Source organism: Drosophila virilis, chromosome 2, assembly GCF_030788295.1.
Source record: "Drosophila virilis strain 15010-1051.87 chromosome 2, Dvir_AGI_RSII-ME, whole genome shotgun sequence".
NCBI classification, from domain to species: Eukaryota; Metazoa; Arthropoda; class Insecta; order Diptera; family Drosophilidae; genus Drosophila; species Drosophila virilis.
In genome coordinates, this window is record NC_091544.1 from 14,370,473 (window position 1) to 14,388,526 (window position 18,054).

The 18,054-nt window shown below is 40.8% G+C and overlaps 2 protein-coding genes across 4 annotated transcripts in view; one reads left to right on the forward strand and one right to left on the reverse strand.

Moving 5' to 3' along the window:
- The window catches only part of LOC6630177 (uncharacterized), a 59,458-nt gene that overhangs the window by 26,841 nt on the left and 14,563 nt on the right, over positions 1 to 18,054 (forward strand). For both annotated transcript variants that reach the window (XM_070207675.1, XM_070207676.1), the window contains 4 exons: positions 5,280 to 5,347; positions 7,197 to 7,327; positions 7,673 to 8,643; positions 12,478 to 13,290. In XM_070207675.1, coding sequence (XP_070063776.1) covers positions 7,292 to 7,327; positions 7,673 to 8,643; positions 12,478 to 13,290 — 1,820 coding nt within the window. In that variant the 5' untranslated portion in view covers positions 5,280 to 5,347; positions 7,197 to 7,291. The remainder of the gene's footprint in view (positions 1 to 5,279; positions 5,348 to 7,196; positions 7,328 to 7,672; positions 8,644 to 12,477; positions 13,291 to 18,054) is intronic.
- On the reverse strand, positions 14,349 to 15,856 carry LOC138910999 (putative odorant receptor 83c). Of its 2 annotated transcripts, XM_070207678.1 has the most exons (4): positions 15,095 to 15,856; positions 14,851 to 15,040; positions 14,631 to 14,786; positions 14,349 to 14,575 (listed from the first exon to the last, which is right to left on the reverse strand). In XM_070207678.1, the coding sequence occupies exons 1-4, from the start codon at positions 15,823 to 15,825 to the stop codon at positions 14,519 to 14,521; spliced, it is 1,134 nt and encodes a 377-aa protein (XP_070063779.1). In that variant the 5' UTR covers positions 15,826 to 15,856; the 3' UTR covers positions 14,349 to 14,518. The 2 variants fall into 2 exon arrangements, with proteins under 2 accessions (XP_070063779.1, XP_070063778.1); XM_070207677.1 differs by having other exon boundaries at positions 14,349 to 14,786.

Consider the following 18,054-nt stretch of genomic DNA (forward strand, 5'->3'; position numbering starts at 1 on the left):
TTTATTACGCCGCTTGTGTAGTTAAAATAATGTATATGTAAATTGGCATATTAACAGGCGGAAAGCGGCCAAAGAAATGATAGCGATAAACGCAAATAAAGCATTGACAACAGCACACGCCAACACACAGTCACACACAGTCAAACACATACTCGCTAAGTCCTCCGTGGAGAGCAATTATGCTGAGCGAAAAGCGGCAGAAATGACCAACGGCAGGAAAGCGAATGTGTCCTTTATGCGTTGGCGCTTTGCCGGTCTGCTTTATTTTCATTTAATGTTGCATATCCGTATCTGCGTTGCGTATACGCAATGTGTGCTTTAATAACTGTCGCCGGAGCTGCCATCAGTTGGGCTGTCAATTACATTTTAAATTCGTTGTCGTTAATTTTGATGCATCTCGTTTGAGGCAACGCAGCGCTTTTAAACAGATTAAGGACACGCTTCGGCAGCCTCGTCTTCTGGCTTGTTCATTTAATTCGCCTGATTTTTTATCTGCCGGCCTTATATTTTCACAACGGTCAACGTCATTAAATTTCACCTTTATAAATGTCCTTTCGGTCATTGTGAAATTGCGTTTTTATATTTCGCTTTAGTCCACTGTCATCTCTCAGCAGCTAAATTCATTTGGCTCGCAATCAGCAGCAGCAGGAGCACCAGCGACAAATGTTTACATATACATAAAGATAAATTGGTTCTGTCCATACGACAAGCCAGAAACGTCTAGCATCCTGCTCTGACCCAGTCTTACTCAGGTGTAGCTGCATCATCAGAAACCGTCTCACTTTTTTTTATTAGTTAAAAACTGGGACAGGTTTATTTACTTGTGCGAATTTTTTGTGTGCTCTCGCTTCGCTTGTTAATTTGATTTTTATCTGGCTTTTATTTTTTACTGGCGCCAGTTGGCAACTAGGCATCTCATTGCCTCGTCACGTATACACCACGCTTTCACCTCTGTTAATTTTATTAGGGTCTATTTATTAAGGTCCTGCCAAGGATATGGGATGCATTTGTTGCTTGTACCCCATCGCAAAAAGATTCCCAACTGTTCTCACTTAATTAATTTAATTAATATTACCTGCCTCAGACCTGGGTTATGGGCCAACTTTCAGCTCGTTTACTAAGCCATCAAGGAGTTTAACGTGCTTTGCTTGAAACTTACCAATTATGTGCAGAGCTTTAATTACTTCCTGGCCCACTGCATCCGCTCCTTGGCACATTTTTATAATAATGATTCCGGATATTTGAGTAGTTTCAAGCATAAGCTGCCAACTACTAACAACCAACAACAACAACAAACAGTAATAACAATAATGCCTCTTGGGGCGCATCTTCGCCTTTTGTGTGTTGGGCAAGCAAAAATATCTGAGCAGAACAAAGGCCATGGAAAGCGGTAGTAGACAAGCACTGTGGAAAAGTATACATTTTTTATATAGATCGTTATTGGAATTGTTGTGATGGTTGTGTCTCCAATTTATAATAATAACTTAGAAAAATACAATTCTCCAAATATGATATTTATTCGTCCAAGCAAGTTCAATAACGTTCAGCCCTGTACAATTTTTAGAGTTTCTTGTCATTTTATTCCATTGTACTTCGTACATCTTATGTCGCCAGTAGTAAAAGCAGAAGCGCTTCGAGTCTGGGTCTAATGATTTCCGCTAACTTCCGGTCGGCATCGTCAACGTCTCAATCTTTTATGTGCGATTCGAATGTAGACAACATTGCGTAAGCTTAATTTGAAGACCAAAAAAGTTTATTTTTTATGAAACATGCAACGCAATCTAAGTTTTGATTCGTTTCTTGCTATGTGCATTTTATATTTGTAATAATGTATTTCGAAAACATTTTCAGAGAGCGACAGAACTTTTTATCAATTTGTTGTGTCAGTAAATCGACGCATTTGAAAGTAGTTAACTAGCGACAATTGTTGTTAATGAAATTGTCTGACAAAGTGCGTAGCGGCCGGCGTGTGAGTTTGTCTGCAAATGAAATTATTCATAAGATCTTATAATTTATCAATTTACAGTTGATAATAAAAATGCAGAAACCAATCACTGCGAGCGCAAAACACACTACAAACAAATTCAATTAACTCGTTTATACAGTAAATGTCTACGAAAAGGGAATTTTGTACGACTGCCGCATACCCTTAATTGTAAGTAATTATTTTGTAAATAGACATGATATTTGTTAGTAGCTTAGAAAGTTGATTAATATGTCTTATATATTTTTATGAGCAACAGTAAGCAGGATACTAGTGTATTCTGGAACATGTATAAGAGTACATATATTTCAGATACCATGTGTAAACGAATAGTCTACACAATGCAACTCGCATGCAACAGCCAAATTACGACAATCACAACAATACCAGCAACAGCAGCAACAACAACAACAAAAACAACAACAATCAAACTCGTTTTGAGTGGTTCCCATAATCAACAACGCCAACGTTGTGTCGTGTGAATTTTTTCGAAACAAGCTCCCTCAACATTTTGGAAGATTTCTTGCTGCCACAATTGCACTGCACTTAACTGCAAGTTCGAGTAGGAGTAGGAGTACGAGTAGGAATACGAGTACGAGTATGAGTATGAGTATGAGTATGAGTATGAGTATGAGTTGGCCGTTGAATGTATGTAGCAGCTATTTTCACAATATTTCACGGATACGTGCGCATCGCTTTTGTTGGTGTGGAAAAGCGCGCTCTGCCGTTAAATTGCGCACAATTTTTGCCTTTTGGCTTAACTAACTGAACGTTCAGTTGTTTGCATTTGCCAAGAGCTGATGGCGAGTGCAGCATAGCAGAAAATTATGAGTTAATGGATTTTGTTTAATTCTCATTCACAATTGCAGACCGGCAATTATCACGTATGCAACAATTTGCAAAAGCGTTAAATGTGTTGACAATACTGAACACGTGTTGATGCATTCAATTGACAGAGCATGAAAGTGTTAGCAGTTGTCAATCCACAAGCAACAAAAAATTAAATCGTTTAATCTGCAGTAATTTCAAGTTCAATGTTAACAGGAACATCATTCACCCTTAATATTTGCTTGAAAATGGCACTGGCATTGGACAAGCCAAGTAGTTAACGACTAACAAAAGTTCAAATACTCTTGCCCAATATAGCTATTAAATAAATTAAAATAAACATAAATTTGGAAGAATATAATCAACTATCCGCCTATAAAGCCCAGCCCAATAGTTGGCCCGTTTCGTATTAATTTATTTTGACTGATCCCCAAACACGCAATGCATATTTGCTATTATTATGGCCGAATGGGTTTCAATATTTATACAATAATAGCATCCACATTCGTAGTTAGAAAATTGGGAATTAAATACATTGCGTAAATCAGAATAGAGTGTTAGAGGAACTAATTTTTTGTAGAATATAATAAAATATGGCATACATTAACGTCTGGCTAAACCAAAAAACAGGCTTTGTAATTTAAATTTGAAAATGTATTTTACGCAAATGTAAATCCTATTAAATATATTGTTGTTGTTGACCCAATTATCAATTTAAATTTCCATAACAATGGAAATTTGCTAAAATCCCTGAATACGTTTCAATTATTTTAATTTAGGCATACATTAGTTTAATTATGTATAATTCTAGCTTTTCCAGTGGGTCAGTAACATTTAATGTCAATCTTCGTTTTTATTTAAATTATTTATGCAGCTTGAATTGATTTTTTTCTGGTATATAATGGATTAAATTGAATGAAAGTAAATATAAATATATATATACATCTGGCTTGTGGCCATTCAACTGACGGATACAAAAATAGTTAAATTATATTATTGTAATATATAATAAAACAATACTTATTAAGGGGATTAACAGAATAAGCTGGAAAGGCAACTTTCTAGTACATATTAATGAATAATAATATCTCTTTTTCATGAGCTTGTGGACAGCCAGTTAATTATTTAAAGTGCTTATGGCTGTGGCATTCGATGCATTGTATCCTATTAAAATTACTGTCTCATTATCATTTTAATCAAATGCGTACTTACCGTGTCACTTCAGTTGACTTTACTTTGCCTATCCTCTCACCTTTCAAAGCTACGACACATGCTCCTTGTTTAAACAAGTTTCCCTAGCTGGCTTACTGCTTCCTGGTTGCTTTGGATAGCTTTTGTTTGTACTTTTATGTTTTTAGAAAAGCGAAATTGCATATTTGCTTTTATTAAAATAAATGCCAATTTAGCTGCCAGCAATTCAATTACGTGAGCACCGTAAAATTTCCCTTTTTATTTTCGCTTTTCTGCACAAAACGTGCAGTGCCTGAATCTCGGCTGGTCTCATAATCTAAGGCGCATGATCACGTCGACCAAATCGTGAGGTTCGTGTATCAATGACTGAATCTGGCTTGGGAGGCTCTCGATCTATTACCACAACATAATGAGGCACAGCAATCGGGCAGTTGGCAACCCGCACTTAAGCCATAAATTTGCGTTTATAGAAAAATACAGGGGCCTGATGAGCGATGACGACAACGACAATGTTGCCACGTTTGAGTGAATTGGATAATTGTGCATATCTAAATGCTCTGGGCCAGCTCTCGGGCTGCAGTTTTCTGCAATAATACGACCTTATTGCATTGTCTTGTCGCGGCTGTTGTGCCGCCATCTGATATCTTACGAGATATTGCTTTTAAAAGCCAATGTTAATGTGCGGCTGTTTATCATGGCATCTGCACGGTATCCAATTAATTCACATCGATGCCCATATTCGATTTGGAAGGGCCAAACAGCTTTTGTGCATTATGCGTAGGTGTGCTGTGGATGGAGCGGGTGTTGTGCGGAGTATCTATCAGTTGGCTTATCAAAAGTTGCAGCATAAAAGCTGCCATATAGAGGCTTCACAGATGCGGCAGATACAGCACCAATGCAACTGCGAAAGCAATAACAATGCAGACTCAATGGCATGAAGAGATAGATAATTACATTAGACTTGACAGCTGACATTTCTATTTGGTTTAAATTGCTGCGTTATTGTGTTGTCATCTCCATGGCTTGGCTTAAGTTAACAATTCAATTTATTTCCAATTGCATCAAACCAAGCAAGCACTTGGATTGGATTGCAACTTGTATATACGAATGTGTCAATAAATGAATTGTGTATTTAATTTTAATTGACATTTGGTTCTCGGATTAAAGAAGAAATCATTAGGTATACCTCATTAAGGAGGAATATGAATACATATATTTGAAATTAATGTTGTTGAATATTTAAAGCTAATGAAACAAATATTTGGACTATTTTCAGTTGATAATTCATCGAATTTGCATAAACCCGTCGGTCACATCCAATTGTTAGCTGGTGGAGCTTGTTTGGTAAGTGCTCGTTTGTTAGAGTTTGTTTGCCTTGTTTTATTTCGCTTGTTATCGCCAACTATTGAAAAAGTCAAACCCTGGTCAAATATCACACGTTTATTCTCACACTAAGGATTAGTATTTGTTGGGCGTCAAAACGCTAACAGCGCTCCATGGAGCTGTACACTCGTCCGGTTGAGGCTGTCATCAGCATGCAACATTTGCAGGGCGGACATTTTTGCATGTGATACCCGCGATATTGCATAGATAGGGGGTGAGTATGCAGAATGCGTGATGCAAAGTGTTGCATGTTGCATTTTAAATGAATATTTTATGGTCGACATCAGCAGCAACGCTGGAAATGACGTTGGCAGCAGCGGCTTGCTGCTGATTGTTTCAGTTGACTGCGTGCGCGAGCGCCTTAAATTATGCAACGGAATCGCAACGCGTTGCATGCGTGTTGCATTTTAATGGGCGTTCGCTGTCGCAAGCCTACTTGCCGTTTTTTATGGCACATGCAATAAAATACACAATAAAATATTTATAGACCCCGCACACTACAGCTGCGCATTCTCTTAAAGCCACACTATTCGATCAGGGTGTCAAAAATATTTATCAGGGACATTGACAACAGTTCAAAGTGAATGGACAAACAAGTGCAAGGCAAGTGCACTATAGTTGAAACAAAATATATGACTGAAGTAAAATAAGAACCACACACTGCATGGCCGAAGCTACTGTTCGACGTTCATTGTGCCAGGCATTCATCTCAATTTATCGCTCCTAGTCGCATATCAGTGCAGATAGAAGTGTCGCCTGCATATATCAAAGTTCAGGCCAGAACATGGATACATATGGGTAGGTGTGGCCGAAGCAGATGCACCCTTGGCCGAGCCTGGCATCGATTGCTACAGCTGACCTCCATTTGCCAATCTGTTGCCACTGCAAACAAGTAATTTCACTTGACATGCATTTTTTGGATGCTCTGGCTCTACTACGTTCGGTGGAACAAACAAACAGATGTAAAGTTGCATCCGATAGAACGACACGTCCCGGTTCCAATCTTGTCAGTTTGTTTTGCTGTGTGCGCTTATGTGTGTGTGTTTGTGTGTGGGTGTTTGCCATTGTTGTTGGTGAACACTTTTGATTATTTTGTTGGGGAAACCACAAAAAATTAAAAGTACTTGTATTACAGTATACAGAAGAGGGAAAACTGACATAACTTGAGCTAAATGGGACATGGCTAGGCAGTATTTGAATCAGTCGTTGACACGTTCAAATTTAGATAAACCTCAAACCTCAACGCGTGTCACACTAATAATAGGTTTGCAAGCTGAATGTATTGATTGATCTTTAAATTTTATCAGATTTTATCTATCTTTGACAACTTATAATTGAGCCTCAGAGAGTAGTGTATATTCTTGCGACTGTAGAGAGTAGCTCTAAATCTGTGGCAAGTTTTTCTGCTGTTATTGTTTTGCGCTTTGCCACTCAAAATGCGAATTTAGAGGAGCCTTAACCGAGCTATAGAGCAGCTGGAGCTCAAGCATCCACTCGTGAGTCATTCACATTTGTATTGATGTGGCTTTGTATTTTTGGCACTCGCCTGAGCGCCATACGCTCGCTGTAGCTCTGTTTGCTATGCATTTGAGAATTGCTTGGCATCAGCACTTAGATGTTCACACATGCTTTCGATTCCATACTATGTTGGGCTTTCCAAATTGTGCTGCAGTTGCTGTTTTGTTGCCAATGCTTTGTTTGGGTATTATCCGCTTATGCTAATCTGTCTTACGTTTCAAATTTTCACTCGTCTCTGCTCCTTCCGATTTCTTTGCCATGTTTGCTGTGTACCGGTGTTTTACGGATGAAGAGATTGAGTCGACTTTGAGGCGCACACAAAATTTCCTGTATCCGTCTACTTTGATGACCCTCTGAATTGTTTGCTCTCTACTTACGTCTGGTTCAATGTCACTTTCCTCAAGGCTATCGCTGACAGGCACTGTAAGTACTACATTTTCCGAAGTTGTTACGCTTATAAACCGCTCCAAAAGTAACTCATCCAATTATGTCTGCACATTGAGTTGACCATAGTTGCCCTTTACGTCTCCTCTGATAGCCCGTTTATAACAATTGTTACAGTTATTATGATGTTTGCTCATCTGTCGCCTTGCAGCTGCGCTCTTTACTAACCAAAAAATTTGTTGCTGAATTTTCTTGTGCATGATTTGTCTGAGCGTCAGAATTTTTCCTAGCGCCAGTCCAATTAACAATATTAAACGGCCAAAAAACCGCTTCTAGCTGAAAAAGAAATGAAAATCAAATTGCAAACAATTCATAATTATTTAGGTTAAGCAGAACAGCGACGCGGGCAACGGCCAATTTTGCGCCACCCAACGCAATGCAAACATACGGAATCTGTTTGCGCCTACCCCGGCGGCGCTGGCCAAGCGAAAGGCAGCACGACAGCGCAGCCAAAGTAGTGTATGCCTGGAACGGGATCGGTTGGAGTCAAAGGAGCTTCAGGCGCAAGTGGGTACCCAAGCTCAGCAGTTGGAACAAGGCCTGTCCCACAGCAGTCAAACGTTGCGACGATCCATGGGACAAATAGCCGGCTACAATGGGAATAATAAGAACAATGGTGATTACCAGCGGAGCATAGTCCGAGGCAGCGATAGTTCAGGCATAAATCAAAAAGCAATGGCAAAGAATCAATCAGCAATAAAACAATATAATGGGGTTAACAACAATTCAAGGGGGGGCCAAAGCCACCAGTACCATGCCTATGATGACTACAACAGCGACGAGGACTATACTGACTCAAGCTATGTACTGGGTGACTTGGCTAACAAGGAAAACAATGGCTGGCATCAGAGCGCCATTCAATTGGCTACAGAACAGCTGGAGGAGCAGCAGCAACCAGTTGGAGCCTCCTCTCGTCGTCCTTCCTTGGCCTGGCAGGATCGAAAGAACTGGCAAGCAATGAGCCAGCCAGAAAATTTTATTAACAGCATCATGGAAAAACAGCAGAAGGAACAGCAAGCCCTGCAGCTTAAGCTGCCTGGAATCTGGGACAACAACAATGTTGACTTTGGTAATGAAATGACCTGGGGCAAAGCAACGGAGAAATCGCAGCCACTGAATCACCTGAGACTACTGCAGGAGTCCCTGCCGTTGAATGTTAGTAAGGCGGACAAACACCGTGACATTTATTCTACTGGCACTGCTGCTGCAGCTCCTGCTTACGATTACGATGAAGATAAGGCTGATGAGCTGGTAGAGAGTCCGCAGGACCAACATCAAAGTTTGCAAAGCGAAAGGTAAATTGACGCAGCACAAAGGCAAATCGCCAAGAAAAAAAATGAATGGCAAAATAAATCTGAGCTGAGTTCCTTTTAATTTAAATCAATTTTGTAGACAACATATTTAATTATATGCAATCGAAAACCATGGTTAATCAAATTAAATTACAAATTCAATCTAGAAGGCAAATGATTCATGACAAAAATGGTTCTCGTACTAATTTTTATGCACGTTAATGGCTAAAAATTAAAACGTATCATTAATAAACTAATCCATAAAAACAATGTTTTGAATAAATGGAATTAGAATAACAAATACAATTTGGGCTTACCATGGCTAGAATAGACTTTCGAGTTAAATTGTGTTTGTTTTGACAAAGTTATGCGATTGGGATGTCTAGGAAAAGTTTAAGGCATTTGTTATACAAGTTTTCTTAATGTTGGCATCAATTTGGCTTAGTTTAGCAGTTCGTTTAAGTTTTGCGCTGCCACTATCATTTGTAGACGTAAGTAGATGGGGCAAGCCCTCACAAAATGAGCCAAATTAGTCAAGTGAGAACTGTAAAAAATAACCTTGACACCCTCTGGCAAGCGAACTGCAACTGCAACAGTTTGTCAGTGATTTGCATATCGGATTGCAGTTCGTTTGATTGGCTCGCTCGATTGGTCGATAAAGCAAATTTGCAGTGGTTGTGTTGTTATTTTTGTAAGTTTTTTTGTTTTTGCTGTTGTCGCAAGCAGCTCAAGTGCAACCGCTGACAACAATCCCATAAAATCGATAAGTCTTTTGCCAGCCATTCTCGATGTTGTTTGGCATGTCGGCAGCAGCACAATGCCGAACATTCTTTAACCTCATTGATGCGTGGCAAACAACAAACAGCTGTAGCCGGTGGTGTGGCACGAGAGGGCGGCGTGCCACTGAACGCATTAAGCGTGTCATTTTTAGCAGTTGTTGTTGCACAATCGCCACTGATTTGATTTAAGTTTGCTGAGTTTGCCAACGCGTCAAGTTTGTGCGGGTTACGCGCTTACTCGCACTTACAGCAAAATTGCACAGCATTGTGATCACCCTATGTGGTGCAACTGGGCTATGGGAAATAGTTTCCGAAAATCAATCATGCGTAGCTGCTGGCATGGATGAGAGGCTGCAGGGGGGCAGGGGGCAGCTGCACTGATTCGATTGGGGGAAAATGCATAATCTTGTTGTCGACGCTGGCAAGTTCACTGACTGAAGCTAATTGAGCAGGAGAAAGGTAGCGGAAAGCAATTTGTCATTTGATTGAAAGTGAGTTTGATTTATACAATGGGGTCGATAATGAGGGCAACTTGTGTCAGCCAGATTACTACAGAAAAGTACATTAAAGATAATAGTCTACGGTTTAGCAAAAGGTATTCATGGGTTATCAACTAGGCTATACCTGTCTATACTCCACTTTACCACTACTCGTAATTAGCGATAAGATATTCAATTGAAGTACTCTGACTTTAATTGATTGATAATAAATGTGCCGCTTGTTTTGGCCAAGTGCTGCTCTTATCAATATGAGTATGGGCTCTTTTGCACGTACTGCATACATTGAACTCTCCTGCCCTTAACTCTGTTGATACGCTTTTGTTGTTTTCTCTTTCATCTGATTAATGAAAACAGAGCTCAAATTGGAAGGGAAATTGCTGTCACTCACTCTAGTTGATGTGGTTGTTGTTGTTGTTGTTGTTGTTGTTGTCGCGGTTGCTTTTGCATTGTCGGCAATTGCATTAAAGCAACGCTGTTGCCAGTCTTAGCTGTAGTCAACATTCCCTAGCCCCATCGTTCCATCAATAATATACCGCATCAGTTTAATTTAATGCAACGCAGCAACTTTATTAAGCAGCAACAGAAACGGCAACGTTGTCGACAACAACATGCGGCTATAACAATTTCTATTAACGCGCCTTAAACCCCTTTCCCCACTCAAACTTTGCACTTGTAGGTCGCTTTGTTTTTGTTGTTGTTGTTGTTGCTGCTGCTGTCGCTTATCACCCGTTTGTTACAGTCGTTGTCATACGATAAATGTACGCAGTATCGACTACCCGTTCTCTTGGAGTCTATGAACTCGTCTATGCTATTCCACAGAATTTGTTCAGGTCACGTTGCTGCTGTTCCTGTCTGGATTTGACTGCCATTGCCGGGCGCCCATTCAACTAGCAGCGTCGATGTCTGCAATTGATTTGATTGTTGCAGGCATATCTCAGATATCTACTCATGCTAAAGCGTCTGCCTGTGGCCCCTGGTCGCGTCCACTATCAGCGTCTGCACCCAGTTATATGCTTCTGTCTGGATCTAGCTGTCAAATCGTCGCGCCATGATATGCAACTTTGATAGGCAACATCGGCAATTGGCACGATATTTGATTTGATTGACATGGTGCCTAGCTGTGGCCCGTCCCAAAGTTCAGTTGGGGCATTTTACAATCTGACGGCACCTTTGTCGTGTTATCTGTCAGGCACTGCTCCAATCAGCAATTTTTGCATATGGCATATGGAATATGGCTTATGGCTCGTTTCTAAATTTCTATTAAGCTAGCGACTATTTCTGCCAGCTTAGTTATGTCATGTCAGTAGCATGCGGGCCGTAACGTTATTTTTCATGCAATCTGAAAATGCCAGTAAATATGTCATGTGTCTTCAATTTACACATGCACGTAGCTGTTATCGTACCTTTTAGTGAGCTGCATTTAGATGCTGAAGCGGCCACAAACATGGCAACAATATTGTTATCGGAGTAGCTTAGACAACGAATGTTGGCTCTTCTTGTGGGCAAGCAACAAGCTTCGTTAACTTTGACCTGCCTATCAACAGCAAAAACAACAAACATAGATACTGAAACCCCTTTCGAGCATGTTGTAGTTATAGTTCAAATTCTTATTGTCTGGCAACCGCACAGACACACACACCCTCTAACAAGCAATGCAAAACAACAGCGCATGGAAAAAAATATGCTTCATGCAAACAACAAAAAAAGGCAGACAGCACAAAACAACAACTACGACGGCAAAGTTGGCGGCACAAAAAATGGACTCTGCCGCATTTCCGGCAGCAGTCAACATGGCGGATGGTCGTGACGCCGCTTTCTGCACAAATAATAAAAAACAACTTCTACGGTGGTCGCCTGTTCATATTTTTGACACTCGTTCTCGTTGTTATACCCACAACAATGGAAGCTTTATAATTTTGCCATGGCGCTTACAAGGCAGGAAAAAAGTGTCCTTCAGCTATGTTACCCTCAAAGTGAGTGACATCCTTAGCCCTTCTAACCAAGTAATCACATTTAGCACTTATCAGAGTTCTTTGCTTAATCCGGATCTTAATGATTTCGGCGACTATCGCGGAGGCTTCAGACAAGAAATTTTGAACGAATGTCCGTATATTGGCCGGTATATGAAGCTTATTTGCTGATAAATTCTGTTTTCTTACAGTATACACAGATCGAAAATGTTTCTATTTTTGGATACCTTCCACCGTCCCCAAAGAAAAACATTTTGAATGGTTCAGCTCTGGATCTTAGTATATACACAAATTTGCATTTATAAATGCCATAATTATGACTAAAAAAAGTTCTGCGCTCTTTGGGTGCTTTGCTTATAAAGATATATATTGAAAAAATATAGAAGGTTGGAAAGGCGTTTCCTTGTCGGGCCCTCTTACTTCATATTATCTTGAACCTTTGAATGATTGTTCTTGTAGATTGTTCAACCTTGATCTTCAGTAGTGCGTTTGATTGCATTTCACACAACATTCGACTCGTTTAAGATTCGACGATCTCCCATACATATGTATCTACCATGCTAACGAAAGTTTCTCCTCTCTTTGCAGCTGTGCGCAGTTTGCGCCCCTAGCGGAGCGCTTGCAGCGGTTTCGGCAGCGACAGCAGCGTTACAATAGCGCTGATATCAACGATAACGATTTATCAGCTGAACAAATAGGCGTTTCCAATTTGCATGAGCATAGCGAGAACAGCAACAACAGCAGCCACTGCAAAACTGCCGTTCGACGCTCCAACGCCAACGCCAGCGCTGCAGTTGATGCCACCGAGCGCTGCTCAACTGACGCTTTAGAGGAGGCAGCTTCACAATTTGGGATCCAGCATAGCGAGAGTGGCAATAAGGAGGCAGCGCCACGACGACGTGTGCTCATCAAGCGGCGCATTGTGCGCTCGACACGCGCCCGCGACGCTGCAGCATCGCCAACGTCCGGCTCCCCGCACATGCAGGCAGCCAAGCCAGAGCAGAAACAGGATTGTCATCTCGACTGGCTTTCAAGGCTGCGCAATTTTTGTGCCACCCAGTCCAACAGCAAGCCAGAGGGCGCCACAGCCACGGCTTTTGCTCCACGTCAATTAAATAGCAACAACAGCAATAGGAGTGCTTCTCCTTCGCCCATTATGGCCGTCCTGCGTACCATGAAGCTTAAAGAGCGCCTGGCTATTAGCCTGGGAGCGACGCTCGTGCTGCTCACGCTGCTGCTCATTGTGGATGTGCAAATGGACTTTGGGGTTGCAAACCGCCATCTGCTGCAGCAACAGCATCAAAAGCTGCGCTTTGGCAATAACAATGATTACAACGAAGTTGGCTCGGCCGGAGGCGGAGGTATGCTGCACGAGTTTAAACGAAAGTTCTTGCAAAAGAGGTAAGAAACGACTTAGAATTTTGTTGCATTTCGGTACAGTTAGTTTTTAAAGTGTCAGTGAACTTAACTGAGGATCAAGGCTATATTTTTATTATTTTGCTTTATTTTTTATTTATTAATTTAACCGTGAAGTAAAGTTTACTGCGTTCACGAACGTAGCCCAAAAGCAGGAAGTTTGTTCAAATCCTCTACCAAACTATAAACGATTTCTTTTGGGCTTGCAACCATGCTGAGAGAACGGAGTGTTTTTTTTTATATACGTGGAGTGTAGTACTGATAGTTATTTTAAATTATGGTGCATATATCACAAGAATTCTTAAGAACTAAAACCTACGTACTAATGCCTATTAATAATTTAGAAAAAGGTCTGCTGATTAATGTTCAGTGTATGCGCTAACAGATAAATAATAGTTACTATCCGGACATTGGTCCCGCGTAATAGCTCGTTACCGCCGCTGGTCCTCTATTATATATAATTTAATTTTTCAAATGCAACAAAAGTTGCAATAAAACATGGCTGGCCTGGCATTAAAACGTAGTTTTCTACAAGCAGGCTGCAAAAGCCAGCGGGTGCTGGAACTTAAGACAGCGCACGGTCAGGACTAACGTTCCTGGAAACTACGACTCCATGTTATAGGAACAACAACGGCCGTAACAGACATCTGAACCACTGCGTGCAGCTTTTAATGCTCCCCATACCTCTGCATACACATACACACACACACACACACACATTCGCACACCCCGAAACGGGCCAATTGGCAAACTCGCAATTGCGCTTTTGCGCTGCCATCGACATGCTGCTCCCTTTTGTCGTGTGTGTATGCGTGTGTTTTAGAGGGCCGCCAGTTTTATGCTGCGGCTGGCGGAAGTCATGTAATAAAACACAAAAATGACGCAGCTAAACACAAGACATGCTGCCAAGACAGGCAAGACACGCTACCGTCTGAGCCAAGCAACCTGTTACCTAGAAATTCATCCCATAAGCTCCCAGGTGCAGCGACTGCAGCTACATTGCGGCATCCGCCAGCTTGTACGGAAATATAAAACGCGAATTTGTAGTTGGTAAATATTTAATTAATTCATAAGCCGATTGGTGCTGCCTCTAAAAGGGTTTTCATATTTTCTTCTCTTCCATGCGGTTCAGCGTGCAATTAAAGCGTTAAAATTCTATGTAAGCATCAAATATCTGCTATTGCTTCGTCTGACTTGATGTTTGAATTATGATCTATTTATATATAAATTTAACCATCATCATAGTAATGCTATAAATGCTCTTAGTTATCTGTAAATATAGGAAATATTATTATTAAGTGGCATAATTTGCAAAACTCACTGACCTGCAGAGCAGAGCTCACAGACAGCGGCATCACTCCAAGGAGTCGAATCACACCCGGTTGTTGGCTTTTGACTAGCATAAACAGCACGAAGCGCTGGTGTTCAGCGCTTAGATCGTAGAACGATATGTTGTACATCTCGTACATAACGTTATCATTCTTAAGGGGATAGATTAATTATAATTAATTTCAGACATTTAACTTTGGTTGATCTGCAACATACGCAGCTCTCGAGCATTGTGCCAAGTACGCAGTAGAGATACAAATTGGAAACGAGAATACATAGATAGCAGTAGCCCCCTAACCACTCGCTAGTAAGCAACGCAAAGATTGTTATGACAATGCACAAGGCAGAGGATGCAACCTGAACGGATACCAATATAAAAAACATGTCGTTGCACTTGGCTATGAATCTATAAAGGCAGAGGTTACTCATTGCGTCTGAACTTCGGTCCGTTTTTACTCACGTTGTAAAGATCTGGTGCCACCTTGCAATATCAACAAGCATTTCGGAGGTCTGACATTGTAGCTTATCGTTTTGTATTATGTTGACATGCGTATTTAACGCATCCACCTTGAATTTCAAAAAATCTGCATAGACAAACGATTGCAGCAGATAGACTATGATAACCATGTCTCCTGCATACAGCCCAGTTCCACCAATGACAACGCATATGCAATGCACTGCTTGTGTCATCCAGCCACCCAATTTGGTATTCACATCTAAGCCGGGTAGATGAAAGTGCATACTTAAATAGGTTTGGCCAGTTACAATGGATGCCACAACCGTTGTGAGGATGATTCCGCAGACGCCAATCACGTAGCTGACGCCAACCAATAAGAGAACGCGTCTCAGCTTCCTACAGTTGTGTAAGAGTGCTTTTGGATATCTGGGATCATGGTTCTTTTCGAAGTCCAAATATATGTTCTCTATTTGTAGGTAGAGCTCTGATACTGTGCGGGCAGAAAGGATTCCAACACATAACTTGTTGATGCCTTGCACCACGCTGCCGGTCGTAGCAAATGCCTGTATCAAGAACATCCAGTTCTCTTTAAATTCCTTGAACACTGTTACGATCGTAAAGCACATGTACATGATGATCGAGCCCGTTGTAAAGGCTGTGATAGTATTAAACCGATAACTCGGATCGTAGGCATCGACACCAATGCAGCCCGATATAAATCGCACAAAGCGCATAATGTTGCGAAATATTTCACTTGGTCGCGACGACATTGCACACTTTGATGAGCTCTTTGTCCGAACAGTAGCTTATATAGTCACCAATCTGGGACCTTAGCCAGCTGAAGTTGACACGTTCCTATCTACCTTGCAGCCTTGCAAATTTGCTTAACTGCTTGAGAGATCATAAATCAGACGTCACCTGTGTCACGCACGACACGTGACACCTTAATAAGGAATCTCTGTCATTAGTTTAATTAAATGCACGCAACTTCGCGCATCAATGGCATTGACAATCCTGCCACGTTGCTGGTTAGCTGCAATCTTACATATAATCTGTTCTGCCCCCAAACAATTTTGAATATTATATAAAAGCCTTGAATAAAGTTACGGGCTGTATGCATAGAGTACAAGGTCTGATTCTCTCTTTAAGCGAGAGAAATAGCTTTAATAAATACACATATTAAATTCAATTTGTACTTCTACATCGGCCCGATTGTGGGGATAGCATAGGGACCCTCTGCATGGAAATCTAATACGCCAATGTTAAGCCAGTCAACATTCAATTAATAAATAAGTAATTTTTGCTCAGTCTGCCAAATCTTGATCATGTTTCCTTTGGCTCTTACCCTCAATATATCAAATAATTAGTGTTATGATAAATGGAAAATGATGTTTATGCATTAATAATTTCATGTGGTGCGGAGTGAAGTTGATACGATACACATTTAAATAAGTTTAATTTTTTGAACGTTTTTTTTGCGCTCTCCGCTTGAGATTTGGACAATTATTTATAAGGTCAAATGAGAGTCTGACTCCAATTGGGCGACCCAAGAAGGGACAGCAGCAATTTTGTAATTTATATAGAAATAGAAATTCAATCAACCTAATGTGAAGCTATTAAAATGTTTCGTTATCAGCAAATGCGCGCAAGAATTTTTTTACGAGCCATAATTCGAATCGATCATTGACCTGCAGAGCAAACGAACACGCCGAATCACATCCTGTTGTTTATTTTTCCCAAGACTCTGATAGAATTAAAGCGATAATTCGGATCGTAAGCATTAACGCCACATGATACTCTTATCGATTTTGCTATGTGCTGACGAAATTTTTGTCTGTGCAGGGATCTGTTTATAAACAAAAGTTTATATTAACCAGTCTGGCAGCGCAGTCAGCTGTACTTCACACTATCCAGAATGAGCCAGTGATATATGCAATATCTAAACTGTTAAATTAACCACGTTACGTTACATACCTAAGTGAAGATAATGCAGAGGTCACCTGCTCTACGCATCACACGTGACACTTTAATGAGGAAATTTGTCGTTGGTTTAATTAAGTGCAGGCCACATCGAGCATCGATCTATGCTGCCGTGTTGCCATATTGTCATGTTGCGTTACATAGCTGATGCTAAATAATGCGATTGACTTACCTGACACGTGGCTTGTTAGCCACAATCACATAATGTGTGTTTGGCCGGAAAATCAATGTGGTGTATTGCATAAATCTATTTAAATGGAGCCTAAGTACTTTTGCATTCCTAACTGTTGGTAAACTGTATACGTGCAACAAAGTAAGCTCATTGTCACACATAATGTCATTACGTCGCATCCTTCAGTGTACAACAGCATTAAAAGCGTAAAATCTGCTGAGCCTCGTTAAGAGGTGTGCATTATGGGCCCTTCGGCAATGACAAAGACAGTGAGCAAAAGGATCCGACGGTCTGAAGCGGCTGTAAAGTTTAAGCTTGCCAGCAACTGTTAATTGAAAAAGTTTCGCACTTTGCCCGCCGCTGCCCCTGTTACGCACCTTTTGACTGACGCCCAGAGACAAGCCCAGAACAGAGACATATAATATGGGCATAAAGATGGTGAGGTTGTAAAAAATAACCTGAAATTGTTACGCACTTAAAAATTCAAGCGACAATGCACAAAGTTTTGCGGCTGAGTTGAAGCAATTTGCAGGACTTGATTTGAGCCAACTCTCAGCGCGTAAACCCTTCGTTTAATGATGCAACATCCGTCTTTTGCATTTTACCAACTTGTCGTAGGCATATTTGAAATTTATTTTAATGACCAAAGCGAGCAGCACTCCAATTACGAGAAGCACACGAGCAACTGCCGAATATTATGATAACAAGCAGCTGCAAGAACCTGACTGCCATCTGCTCCAAGTTCAAAGTAAGCCAAACAACACCAGCAACTGAGATGAGTTAAGTGAAATGTCTATGAGATGTAGCTTAA

Coding starts and splice junctions, on each gene's coding strand:
- LOC138910999 (XM_070207677.1), bottom strand. CDS start 15,825: ATGCGCTTTGTGCGATTTATATCGGGCTGCATTGGTGTCGATGCCTAC. Junction 15,041..15,094: donor TGGCACCAGATCTTTACAAC/GTGAGTAAAAAC, acceptor CTGCCTTTATAG/ATTCATAGCCAAGTGCAACG. Junction 14,787..14,850: donor GCACAATGCTCGAGAGCTGC/GTATGTTGCAGA, acceptor TATCCCCTTAAG/AATGATAACGTTATGTACGA.